Raw genomic sequence first — 13,344 nt, forward strand, 5'->3', positions numbered from 1 at the left:
CAGTTCCGTATTATGAATTTCTTAACACTTTACCGACCGGTAACGGTTGATAAATCGGCTATCGGTCGGTAAGCGTTGGCCGGTAAAACAGTTGATTGATAGGCTCTCAGCCGGTAAGCGTTGGTCGGTAAAACAGTCGATTAATAGGCTATCGGTCGGTAAAGTGTTAAAGTCATGTAAAATTAAACTCTGGGTCCGTTTACACATTACTCCATTTCTGACATATTTTTTTTGCAAACCTCGAAATTAAAACTGCATAGAATTAAATTAAAATATGATCTTCTCCGACCAGAATCAAAGATGACTATTTTCGATTCTATTTTCGTTCGTTTCAAATGTCGACGGTAAAATGTTGAAAAATTTCGAAAGATTGCCTCGCGTCGAGGAGCAGTGAATTTTTTACGCGTCAGAAAAGCTCATCGATAAATGGATTTCGGTTCGAAGTATTCAGCGAACGAGAATATCATTCTTGCAGTCGCAGAATATGAAAGGTTAGCAGGATTTTATTTCAGCTGACGTTTACCTATCGGTCCATATACGCTGCGTAACATTTCCTACGATTCGTGGACGCGGTATGTGCAACAATATACTCGATACGTAAATGTATACATTACTAAATAATAGTCTGCTAGCGCCATCCATTTATAAATTGGAAAGGCGGGACAATATTTGGTTGCTTGTGATGTGTTGCAGGAACGCAGAACCGTGTAGGTTATTTGCAATTGCACCTGAGTGCTTCGCTTGCTTTTAAGTTAATTGCTGGCCCGTATTTTCTACGTTAAAGTTGTTGGTGTACATTTACGCGTGCAAGTTATTAAGGAGTATATAAAAAGCAAAAACTATCACGCGATGGAACATTCCTTTTGCCTTTCATTAATTTCTGATTTCCATTCCACTTTCCCTTTGATAATCTTCTGTTTCTTATTCAGTTTTTATTGTTAAGATTTCGATATTGTAACTGGGTTTTTGCAAATGCATCTGAAAACTAAAAACGACTAAAATTCATATTTTTTATGTAAATATATTTGTTAACTATTTTCTTTCTCTTGTAATTAAAATTGTGAACTTATTGTGCAAAATTGAGAGTGTTCCATCAATGATCTACGAAGATAAACTATAGTACGTCATATATAATAATTAATGATTTATATTCACGTCATTAATATACAAATTATAAATTAGGAGTATACCAATTGTTTATGGGGCCCAGAGAGTCTAATTGCTTTGTAATACAATTATTCTTTGGAAATTAATTCCAGAGAAATAAGTTCAAGTTCAAAGTTTTCCTTTTACTAAATTAATTTCTGTTTATATATATTTTAAACGATAAAAATAATGTTGTTTAGTCATATGTATACAGGGTGTTCGGCCACCTCTAGCAAAAATTTTAATGAGCGATAGTAGAGGCAAAAATAAGACGAAAATCAAGAATATTAATTTGTTGATGGAAGCTTCGTTAAAAAGTTATTAACAATTAAATTCAAAAATTTCAAATCGTTCTGGAAAAATTATTTTCGGTCGCGGGGGTCAACTACAATCATTTTTGGTGAGTACACATACCTCCGAAATCCTATCTACTTTCGAGAAAAAAAATCGAGTAGGTGCTGAAATTTTTCGGCGAAAAAAAATTTTTCAAATCGTTCTAAAAAAATTATTTTCGGTTGCGGGGATCAATTACAATCATTTTTTATCATTACACATACCTCCGAAATCGTACGCACTTTCGAGAAAAAAATTCCTTACTGAAAATCCAATTTGGTGCCTAAATTCAACGGAGAAAAAAAATTGCAAATCGTTGTGGAAAAATTATTTTCGGTTGCGGGGGCCAATCACAATCAGTTTTTGTCATTAGACACACCCACGAAATCCTGCCCACTTTCGAGAAAAAAAATAGAGAAGGTGTGAAATTATTCGAGAAAATTAAAAATATGCAAATCGTTGTGGAAAAATTATTTTCGGTTGTAGGGTTCAATTACAGTCATTTTTGGGGAATAGACATACCCCCGAAATCTTGCGCATTTTCGAGAAAAAAATTCAGTAAGAGCGGCACTTTAAACGTTAATAACTTTTTAACGAAGCTTCCACCAACAAATTGGTATTCTTGATTTTTGTCTTATTTTGGCCTCCACTATCGCTCATTAAAATTTTTGCTAGAGGTGGCCGAACACCCTGTATAGTATTTCATGCATGAAACAATTTCTTGGACCATTGTACGTGTAAAACTGTTTGGTAGTATAAACGGGAAGTAAACACTTCGCTAGATATTTAAATTCTTCTCAGTAATATATATGTAATGATACTCAGCGTGAATAAAGTCGTGGAGATAAGGAAACGCTTAAAGGCGCGCGTTACTAAAAAAGTTGAAAGATCTCGTGAACTGTTCAGTTTACGATCGTATTATCATAAAACTTTTATACGCTGGGTGACCCGAGGAATCGATCCGTGTAAAAAGAATTATATAGTTCCGTTTAATAAAAGGGTACAGTTGCGTTTTGCGAGTGCACCGAAATGCATAAAAGTGGCACGGGAACGTAGAATGTGTGTCATTCAATTTCGCGTCATTCCATAAGATAGAAAAATATTTCAAGATACTAGTGTGAGTCAGGACTTTGTTCTAACACCATGAAAGATATTCAATTACTGAAGAGGACACGTAGTATACATCATTATTAATGATTTCTTTGATAAAACGAGCACACGAAGAGGTCGTAAAGACAATTGTTATTGCAAATTGTGGAATATTGTTACGTAAAAGTTTCTGCAATCAAAAATTCCCACAACAATATAAATGTGATTACATAACACTATCTATTTGGTTTCATTTACGGAAAAATGAGAAATGGCGTCGTTACGAAACGATAACAATAATAGAAAAATTATTTTATAATATTTTTTCCTAAAATAGCAAACCAACAAGAATCTACTTTCATGTGAGAAACTGTAAATTAGTTATCATAAACATTATAAGGCATTGAATTAAATTTAACTTGAAAATTGTAGATAATTAGAAAGCAATGTCTAAGAAATTTTTCCTCGAGAGAGAGTAACAATGAATTCTTATAATTGTGTAATGTTTCAGGTATTACTGCAGACTTGTTACCAGCCCTTCTTCTTATTCACGGTGATTCCTATTCATGGGGCGCTGGTAATTCCTTCGATGGAACCGCGTTGGCTGCTTATGGACGCCTTATCGTCGTGTCTATTAATTTTCGTCTAGGCGTATTAGGTGAGTCAACGAATCTCATTGAATTTCTTTACCGAAAAATGTTAATTTTACGAGGGTACTTTTCTAATGAATATTTAACACTAGAAAGACTGAAACTTAGTATATATACCGGAAATGAATTGAGCTAACTACAATTATTAATAAACGCATTTATATGTTCTACAAAAAGTCACAAAATTCTAACAAATTGTGTCATTATTAGACTGCGGATCTTTATGCAAATTCATATTTTTATTAATAGAATTAATGAAATCACAGCTTTGTTGAGGGTTCTCTCAATCCCTAAATATATTAATTCGTGTCTTGGTTTAAGTACTCCTTATACTCTTGCATATTAAGTGAATTCTGTAGTTTTTTAAAAATTAAAATCCCCCATAAATGCATAAACATCCGCAGTCTAGTCATTATATACAGTAAGGAGCATAAGTGAACCAATGACCACAAGTTTTGCATAAATCATTATTCATTACTAGAAATATAAAAGAATAACAAAAAATAAACATTGTAATTATTTTTATCACAGTTAGAAGTAACATAAGAAAGTCTTTCGGTAATTAACATCTTGTTGTTTATGAATGATACGAACAATAGATTGACTCAGTTTTGCACCACGTCCAATATTTGACAATATTTAATATATTATTTATTTTTAATATTTCATTCACAACCCTTTTGCTTGAAAAACTGCACTAATTCTCTTTGACACACTTTCTATTAACTTTTTACAATAATCTGGAGATATTTGTTCCCAATTCTTGAATTCTGTTACGCGAATTTGTGATTGAAGTTGTTTGGGAGTCACATGAATCCCGAAGTCGAATTTTCAGTAACCCCCATAGATTCTCTATGGGGTTGAGATCGGGGCTCTGTGCAGGCCCAATTCAAAACAGAAAATTTTTTAGTATCGAGCCAATTTTTCAGTGTCTTACCTTTCAGCAGTATGCTTAGGGTCTCGATCATGCATGAAAATTACATTTTCTTCTTCGAATGGCATATTTTCAACAGCATCTATGAGATGATCTTGTAAAATATCTTTGTACATACACTGATTCATGATGCTATTAATTTGGTGCAGTGATCCAACACCAAATGCTGTTAGGCACCCCCAAAACATTAGGGATCCGCCGCCATGCTTTATCGTTCGCTTTACATATGATTTAAGCCTTTCATTTTTACGAATCCAGCACCAACACATGCTATCCGAACAAATTCTGTTAATTTTGGTCTCGTCTGACCAAATAACCCGTTCCCATTCAGTAGTTGTCCAGTTTTGATACTTTTTGGCAAGTTCCAAACGAAGTTTAATATTTTTCTTTGATAACATTGGCTTCTTTTTCTTCTTAATGCCTCTAAAGTCAGCTTGTTCGAGGGTCCCTCGTGCTGTCCACTTACTTATTTCTATATTCGTATCTTCTTTTAATAATTGTGCAGCCATAGTTGCACTTGAAGCATCACCAGATGTGACAAACCGTATAATTCTTCGTTCATCCTGCGGCGATAACTTCTTTGGTCTTCCTCCAACATTAAGTAATATACCTTTACAGTAGTTTTTTCTTATTCTCTGCACTGTCCATCGACCAACACTACAATTTTTCGCCGTCTGACGCGTCGACAAACCGCCATTCAAAAAAGAAATGACTTTTTTTAAACAATTTGGAGCAATTCACTTCATACTTATTCTTACTTCACTTCCGCGCCTTTCCGTTCGACCGTTTGCGGTAAACTGAGTGCTAAGACGTACAATAACATTTTGTAAACATTCCAAGCTGCTAGCTGTGAACATACTGCTAGAACATTCCACGTAAACAATCCTTTTACAATCCTTTTACTGCAAAACCGAGTCGATACATTTTCTTTGCCATTGCTAAACCAGGAGACATTAATTATTGAAAAACTTTCTTACGTTGCTTCTAAATATGATAAAAATTACTGTAATATTTATTTCTTAATATTCTTCCACATTCTTAACGATAAATAAAAATGTATACAAAACTTGTGGTCATTGGTCCATTTATGCTCCTCACTGTACATGATTGTTTTTCCAATTGAAATTAAAAATCAGTCAAAATGACTTCCTTGAGCAATCCAGTGTCAAATAACCCCTGAGTAAAAATGAGGGTAATTTGGGATCTTTTTTTCCAGCTGTCTTCTTTTCTAACATCAGTTGTTTAACATATCGATTATAATACTCTCAAATATGTGTACACAGTGTCATAAACATCGCCTTGCGCTTCTTTCATTTTTCTATTCGGTTCTCTCGGTCTCTTTAAAAATTTGCACACTGGATTCATACAGTGGACGTAAAAGGATCGACGTAAATTTTAACTTTGTCGGGATTTAGTAATATTTCTTAATATTCTTCCACATTCTTAACGATAAATAAAGCTGTATACAAAACTTGTGGTCATTGGTTCATTTATGCTCCTCACTGTACATAATTGTTTTTCCAATTGAAATTAAAAATTAGTCAAAATGTCTTCCTTGGGCACTCCAGTGTCAAATAACCCCTGAGTAAAAATGAGGGTAATTTAGGATCTTTTTTTCCAGCTGTCTTCTTTTCTAACATCAGTTGTTTAACATATCGATTATAATACTCTCAAATATGTGTACACAGTGTCATAAACATCGCCTTGCGCTTCTTTCATTTTTCTATTCGGTTCTCTCGATCTCTTTAAAAATTTGCACACTGGATTCATACAGTGGACGTAAAAGGATCGACGTAAATTTTAACTTTGTCGGGATTTAGTAATATTTCTTAATATTCTTCCACATTTTTAACGATAAATAAGAATCTATCCAAAACTTGTGGTCGTTGGTTCATTTATGCTCCTCACTGTACATAATTGTTTTTCCAATTGAAATTAAAAAGCAGTCAAAATGACTTCCTTGGGCAATCCAGTGTCAAATAACCCCTGAGTAAAAATGAGGGTAATTTAGGATCTTTTTTTCCAGCTGTCTTCTTTTCTAACATCGGTTGTTTAACATATCGATTATAATACTCTCAAATATGTGTACACAGTGTCATAAACATCGCCTTACGCTTCTTTCATTTTTCTATTCGGTTCTCTCGATCTCTTTAAAAATTTGCACACTGGATTAATACAGTGGACGTAAAAGGTTCGACGTAAATTTTAACTTTGTCGGGATTTAGTAATATTTCTTAATATTCTTCCACATTCTTAACGATAAATAAAGCTGTATACAAAACTAGTGGTCATTGGTTCATTTATGCTCCTCACTGTACATAATTGTTTTTCCAATTGAAATTAAAAAGCAGTCAAAATGACTTCCTTGGGCAATCTAGTGTCAAATAACCCCTGAGTAAAAATTAGGGTAATTTAGGATCTTTTTTTCCAGCTGTCTTCTTTTCTAACATCGGTTGTTTAACATATCGATTATAATACTCTCAAATATGTGTACACAGTGTCATAAACATCGCCTTACGCTTCTTTCATTTTTCTATTCGGTTCTCTCGATCTCTTTAAAAATTTGCACACTGGATTAATACAGTGGACGTAAAAGGATCGACGTAAATTTTAACTTTGTCGGGATTTAGTCACCCGGGCGAAAGTATGCTATAAAGGAATTTATTTTAGAGACACAACGGACGAGAAATTACTATTTAGTATGGAAATAAACAATCTCTGGACCCAAACAATTTAAGAGAGTAAACACGTGGCAAATTTCACGCTCCGCGAAGCATTCCTCCTATTTTTACTTTCGCCGTTTTATGCGCTCGGTTCGTTTCGTTTTAACAAATATGTGGCGCACGCGAACAATCTGATTGTTACGGTATAATCATTTTCTTTGAACGAGATATATTTTATCCAGTCAACTTTTCCATTTCACTTGAAAAGTAGCGCAACGCGCCAAATTTGAATATCACGAGCCTCCAGGTTCTGTCGACCAATATAACTTAACAATTAACAACTTGAACGAGTTGTGTAAATGTTGTAACGTTGTTAAATCAACGAATACACGTGCAAGTATATTTATAAATCAATAGAAATTGCGTTTTTATCACAACTTTTAAGTCGTTAATTTTTTTCTTGCATTAACGATTCATGATTTTACTATTACGCAAAATTCTAGAATTTCCCCGAGTATTTCAAACATTACATTCGCGTTTATCGTATTTTCTTCCACCAGCAACCGGATTTCTTTCTCGACTTATATTAAATTCGTAACAATGGTCTCAACTTCGAAGTCGGTCAGCGGCTAGTATGTTCTCGAGCAGAAAACGCTAATCGATGCGGAAGAAACTTCTGTATTCTTGCCGGGGAAAAATAAGACAACGAGAAACGAAGGCGCAGCTGTCTGAATTCTCGATGGAAGGAATAGTTCGTTTCTTTTTTTAACGTTTCTCCAACCGGGGAACAGTCGCAATGCGATAATGTTTGCCCGTTCTACGTATATTTCTCAGATTATACCGCGTTAATTCTTATTCAACTTTTAGTTACGTATTTCGTAGAAATTTTTTAACAGCAGTTCAAGTTAAAAAGAAATATTAGATTTTTACACATTTATAAGTTACTTCTTAAAATAAATTCAGTTTAGAGGCTTTTTCAATTGCGTCAGCAATGAAAATCTTAGCGAAGAACATTCTTATAAAATAACTTATTTTATTTTTGCGAATTTCACGTACCAAGTGCTGTTGAGGTTATAAAAGCGCATCCGGTCGCCTCTTTGTAACGTGTCTTTTCGTGCAAAAAGTTGAAACAAGCACAGAAAGGCAATGTTCTTTGGCTCGAATCTCTCCTTGTGCTGGTCGGTGAAAAGGTTTTTGTTCTGAATTTGCATCGGTCGTTTAAGAGAAAATGAGAATTCCTTCTCTAGCACACGATTAAACTTCTAATTATCCACGGTCAGTACATTCTAAGTGGTCTCCACAGACCAGTTGAAAAGTTTCCTGTTCGTTCTTGAAAAACAGCAGGATGAAAATTACGAAACAGCCTTTTTGCCTGTTAACGAGCCCAGCACAAGATGGAAAACATCATTTTAAATAGCTCACCCCTTAGTATACAATATTTCTGATTATATAATGTCCAAAGTATTTCTATACAATTTTTATTTCCCTCTTCTCAGTCCAGTTTCTCCGTATGACTGTTGTATCTACAGCAAGGAGCATAGATGAACCAATGACAACAAGTTTTGTATACATTTTTATTTATCGTTAAGAATGTGGAAGAATATTAAGAAATATTACTAAATCCCGACAAAGTTAAAATTTACGTCGAACCTTTTACGTCCACTGTATGAATCCAGTGTGCAAATTTTTAAAGAGACCGAGAGAAACGAATAGAAAAATGAAAGAAGCGTAAGGCGATGTTTATGACACTGTGTACACATATTTGAGAGTATTATAATCGATATGTTAAACAACTGATGTTAGAAAAGAAGACAGCTGGAAAAACAGATCCTAAATTACCCTCATTTTTACTCAGGGGTTATTTGACACTGGATTGCTCAAGGAAGTCATTTTGACTGATTTTTAATTTCAATTGGAAAAACAATTATGTACAGTGAGGAGCATAAATGAACCAATGACCACAAGTTTTGTATACATTTTTATTTATCGTTAAGAATGTGGAAGAATATTAAGAAATATTACTAAATCCCGACAAAGTTAAAATTTACGTCGAACCTTTTACGTTCACTGTATTAATCCAGTGTGCAAATTTTTGAAGAGACCGAGAGAACCGAATAGAAAAATGAAAGAAGCGTAAGGCGATGTTTATGACACTGTGTACACATATTTGAGAGTATTATAATCGATATGTTAAACAACTGATGTTAGAAAAGAAGACAGCTGGAAAAACAGATCCTAAATTACCCTCATTTTTACTCAGGGGTTATTTGACACTGGATTGCTCAAGGAAGTCATTTTGACTGATTTTTAATTTCAATTGGAAAAACAATTATGTACAGTGAGGAGCATAAATGAACCAATGACCACAAGTTTTGTATACATTTTTATTTATCGTTAAGAATGTGGAAGAATATTAAGAAATATTACTAAATCCCGACAAAGTTAAAATTTACGTCGAAACTTTTACGTTCACTGTATTAATCCAGTGTGCAAATTTTTGAAGAGACCGAGAGAACCGAATAGAAAAATGAAAGAAGCGCAAGGCGATGTTTATGACACTGTGTACACATATTTGAGAGTATTATAATCGATATGTTAAACAATTGATGTTAGAAAAGAAGACAGCTGGAAAAAAGATCCCAAATTACCCTCATTTTTACTCAGGGGTTATTTGACACTGGATTGCCCAAGGAAGTCATTTTGACTGATTTTTAATTTCAATTGGAAAAACAATTATGTACAGTGAGTAGCATAAATGAACCAATGACCACAAGTTTTGTATACATTTTTATTTATCGTTAAGAATGTGGAAGAATATTAAGAAATAAATATTGCAGTAATTTTTATCATATTTAGAAGTAACGTAAGAAAGTTTTTCAATAATTAATGTCTCCTGGTTTAGCAATGGCAAAGAAAATGTATCGACTCGGTTTTGCAGTAAAAGGATTGTAAAAGGATTGTTTACGTGGAATGTTCTAGCAGTATGTTGACAGCTAGCAGCTTGGAATGTTTACAAAATGTTATTGTACGTCTTAGCACTCAGTTTACCGCAAACGGTCGAACGGAAAGGCACGGAAGTGAAGTAAGAATAAGTATGAAGTGAATTGCTCCAAATTGTTTAAAAAAAGTCATTTCTTTTTTGAATGGCGGTTTGTCAATGCGTCAGACGGCGAAAAATTGTAGTGTTGGCCGATCGACAGTGCGGAGAATAAGAAAAAACTACTGTAAAGGTATATTACTTAATGTTGGAGGAAGACCAAAGAAGTTATCGCCGCAGGATGAACGAAGAATTATACGGTTTGTCACATCTGGTGAAGCTTCGAGTGCCACCATGGCTGCACAATTATTAAAAGAAGATACGAATATAGAAATAAGTAAGTGGACAGCACGAAGGACCCTCGAACAAGCTGACTTTAGAGGCATTAAGAAGAAAAAGAAGCCAATGTTATCAAAGAAAAATATTAAACTTCGTTTGGAACTTGCCAAAAAGTATCAAAACTGGACAACTACTGAATGGGAACGGGTTATTTGGTCAGACGAGACCAAAATTAACGGAATTTGTTCGGATGGCATGTCTTGGTGCTGGATTCGTAAAAATGAAAGGCTTAAATCATATGTAAAGCGAACGATAAAGCATGGCGGCGGATCCCTAATGTTTTGGGGGTGCCTAACAGCATTTGGTGTTGGATCACTGCACCAAATTAATAGCATCATGAATCAGTATATGTACAATGATATTTCACAAGATCATCTCATAGATGCTGTTGAAAATATGCCATTCGAAGAAGAAAATGTAATTTTCATGCATGATCGAGACCCTAAGCACACTGCTAAAAGGTAAGACACTGAAAAATTGGCTCGATACTAAAAAATTTTCTGTTTTGAATTGGGCCTGCACAGAGCCCCGATCTCAACCCCATAGAGAATCTATGGGGGTTACTGAAAAGACTACTTCGGGATTCATATGACTCCCAACCAACTTCAATCACAAATTCGCGTAACAGAATTCAAGAATTGGGAGCAAATATCTCCAGATTATTGTAAAAAGTTAATAGAAAGTGTGCCAAAGTGAATTAGTGTAGTTTTTCAAGCAAAAGGGTTGTGAACGAAATATTAAAAATAAATAATATATTAAACATTGTGAAATATTGGACGTGGTGCAAAACTGAGTCAATCTATTGTTCGTATCATTCATAAACAACAAGATGTTAATTACCGAAAGACTTTCTTATGTTACTTCTAACTGTGATAAAAATAATTACAATGTTTATTTTTTGTTATTCTTTTATATTCCTAGTAATGAATAATGATTTATGCAAAACTTGTGGTCATTGGTTCACTTATGCTCCTTACTGTATATAATGACTAGACTGCGGATGTTTATGCATTTATGGGGGGGATTTTAATTTTTAAAAAACTACAGAATTCACTTAATATGCAAGAGTATAAGGAGTACTTAAACCAAGACACGAATTAATATATTTAGGGATTGAGAGAACCCTCAACAAAGCTGTGATTTCATTAATTCTATTATTAAAAATATGAATTTGCATAAAGATCCGCAGTCTAATAATGACACAATTTGTTAGAATTTTGTGACTTTTTGTTCAATATATAAATGCGTTTATTAATAATTGTAGTTAGATCCCCCCTCATCATTGGTTCACTTATGCTCCTTACTGTATTTCGATCATTGTATGCCTGAAACAAGGTTGATTGCCACACTGGTCTCGTTAACTTTTTAATTCAATATAGCAAGAATAATAATAATTTTTTTCGAGAACGAAGAATGTTTATTATGAATTTCGTCGCGAGGTGTTTAGTATTTTTAAATTAATTTGCATAGTAAGGGGTTGTAAACTAAATATTCCATGGCAAAAGTAAAGTAAACCGAGCGAAAAGTCTGCGAAGGCAAATTATTTCCTGAAAAGGAACTCGTCTCTGACCATCAATTCGCGTCCAAGCGTGCCCCCTCCCGCGGTACGAATTTTCATTAAAAACACACGCTCGAGGAGCGACGTATCATGGCCGTGGACATAACCGTTGCAATTTCCCAATCTGAGATCTCGAGTGAACCGTCCAACGCGCAGACGTGTACATCATCAGCCAGGATGGTTAATCGTCGTGTGAATATTTCACCGAGTAATTTTCCCATTGAATAAGAGCCAAAGGGAGGAATCTGTTACCATCCATACGTATATGGGGGGCTGCTTCAACGACCGCCCTTTTCCCTCTCTTTGGAATCGCAATCAAAGCATTCGGGGGGACCAGGACCACCTCGGAAGGGTTTTCAGCGCGATCTAAATTTCAAGGTGTACACGAACTCTTTGGTATGCAACGATGATGCGTCTGGTACGTATCGGTACAAAGGGCTGTGATTACGGGGAAAGGGGTGAAAGAAAGTGGTCTCCTTTGAGAGGAAGATGGCTCGGGATAAACGACCATTTGAATAGCAGTTTTAGGCTATGAATGGCATAGCTGCAAATGAACCCTTCGAATACGAAACGGAGGTGCTGGGTTAGAAATATTGACAAAGTAGATCTGTTAAATTGTATGTATTATTATTATTTATGTTAACACTTTACCGACCGGTAGCGGTTGATTAATCGGCTATCGGTCGGTAAGCGTCGACCGATAAAACAGTTGATTAATAGGCTATCGGTCGGTAAGCGTTGGCCGGTAAAACAGTCGATTAATAGGCTATCGGTCGGTAATGTGTTAAGAAAAAGGACAATTTTATTTCTCAGGCACTGGATACATGTGCTTTCGTTGCCCGCTGAGAATGTTCGAGTTACGGGTGTTTGTTTTTGTCTCGAATGTTTCGTTGCGACGGAACGTTTGTGTAAAGCCATATTTTGCTCTTCTATAAATTCATATTTTGTTCGTTTTGTGTCTAAGTTTGTTATTTTATATCTTGACCTCATCAACAATTCATAGACTGTGGATGTTTATGTGTTTATGGGGGATTTCAAGTCTCAAAAAATTACAGAATGCACTTAAGGGGGGAGTCTCATGTGAGACCTCAAAAATATCAATTTTCTTTCACTTCATTTTTTGAAAGTATACATATTTAAGAATGTACTGTTAAAAATAGTTCAATTTTTCTATCATTCACACGAGACTCCCCCTTAATATTCAAAATTTAAGAAATACTTAAAGTAAGGTATGCATTGCTATATTTAGGGGTTGAGATGACCCTCTACATAGTTCCCATTTTATTAATTCTAATGATAGAGATATGAATTTGCAGAAAGATACGCAAATCTAAACATTTATTATCGTCGGAACAATTTGCTAGTTTATAATATTTATGTTTATAAATATACTATTAGACGTCAATATAAATATAGTAAAATTCTGATTATTCGACATACTCGGGACTGGTACAATGCCAGGGAATCAAATATGACGGATAAATGAATTATATTTACATATGAAGTGATCAAAATGAGGAATATAATCAGAGACGAGAAATACGAGTAAACTTTACGTGCAATGTATTATTTTGGCCCCTTTTTCTGGGGTTGTA

At 34.6% G+C, this 13,344-nt stretch overlaps 1 protein-coding gene across 1 annotated transcript in view; it reads left to right on the top strand.

Annotated features, from left to right (window-relative positions):
* Positions 1-13,344, top strand: part of LOC122403464 (neuroligin-1-like) — a 145,332-nt gene that overhangs the window by 67,019 nt on the left and 64,969 nt on the right. The window contains exon 2 of the mRNA XM_043406991.1: positions 3,080-3,226. Coding sequence (XP_043262926.1) covers positions 3,080-3,226 — 147 coding nt within the window. The remainder of the gene's footprint in view (positions 1-3,079; positions 3,227-13,344) is intronic.

This window comes from Colletes gigas, unplaced genomic scaffold (genome assembly GCF_013123115.1).
Source record: "Colletes gigas isolate AHSC1104 unplaced genomic scaffold, ASM1312311v1 Colletes_gigas_Sc00054, whole genome shotgun sequence".
Classification (NCBI taxonomy): domain Eukaryota; kingdom Metazoa; phylum Arthropoda; class Insecta; order Hymenoptera; family Colletidae; genus Colletes; species Colletes gigas.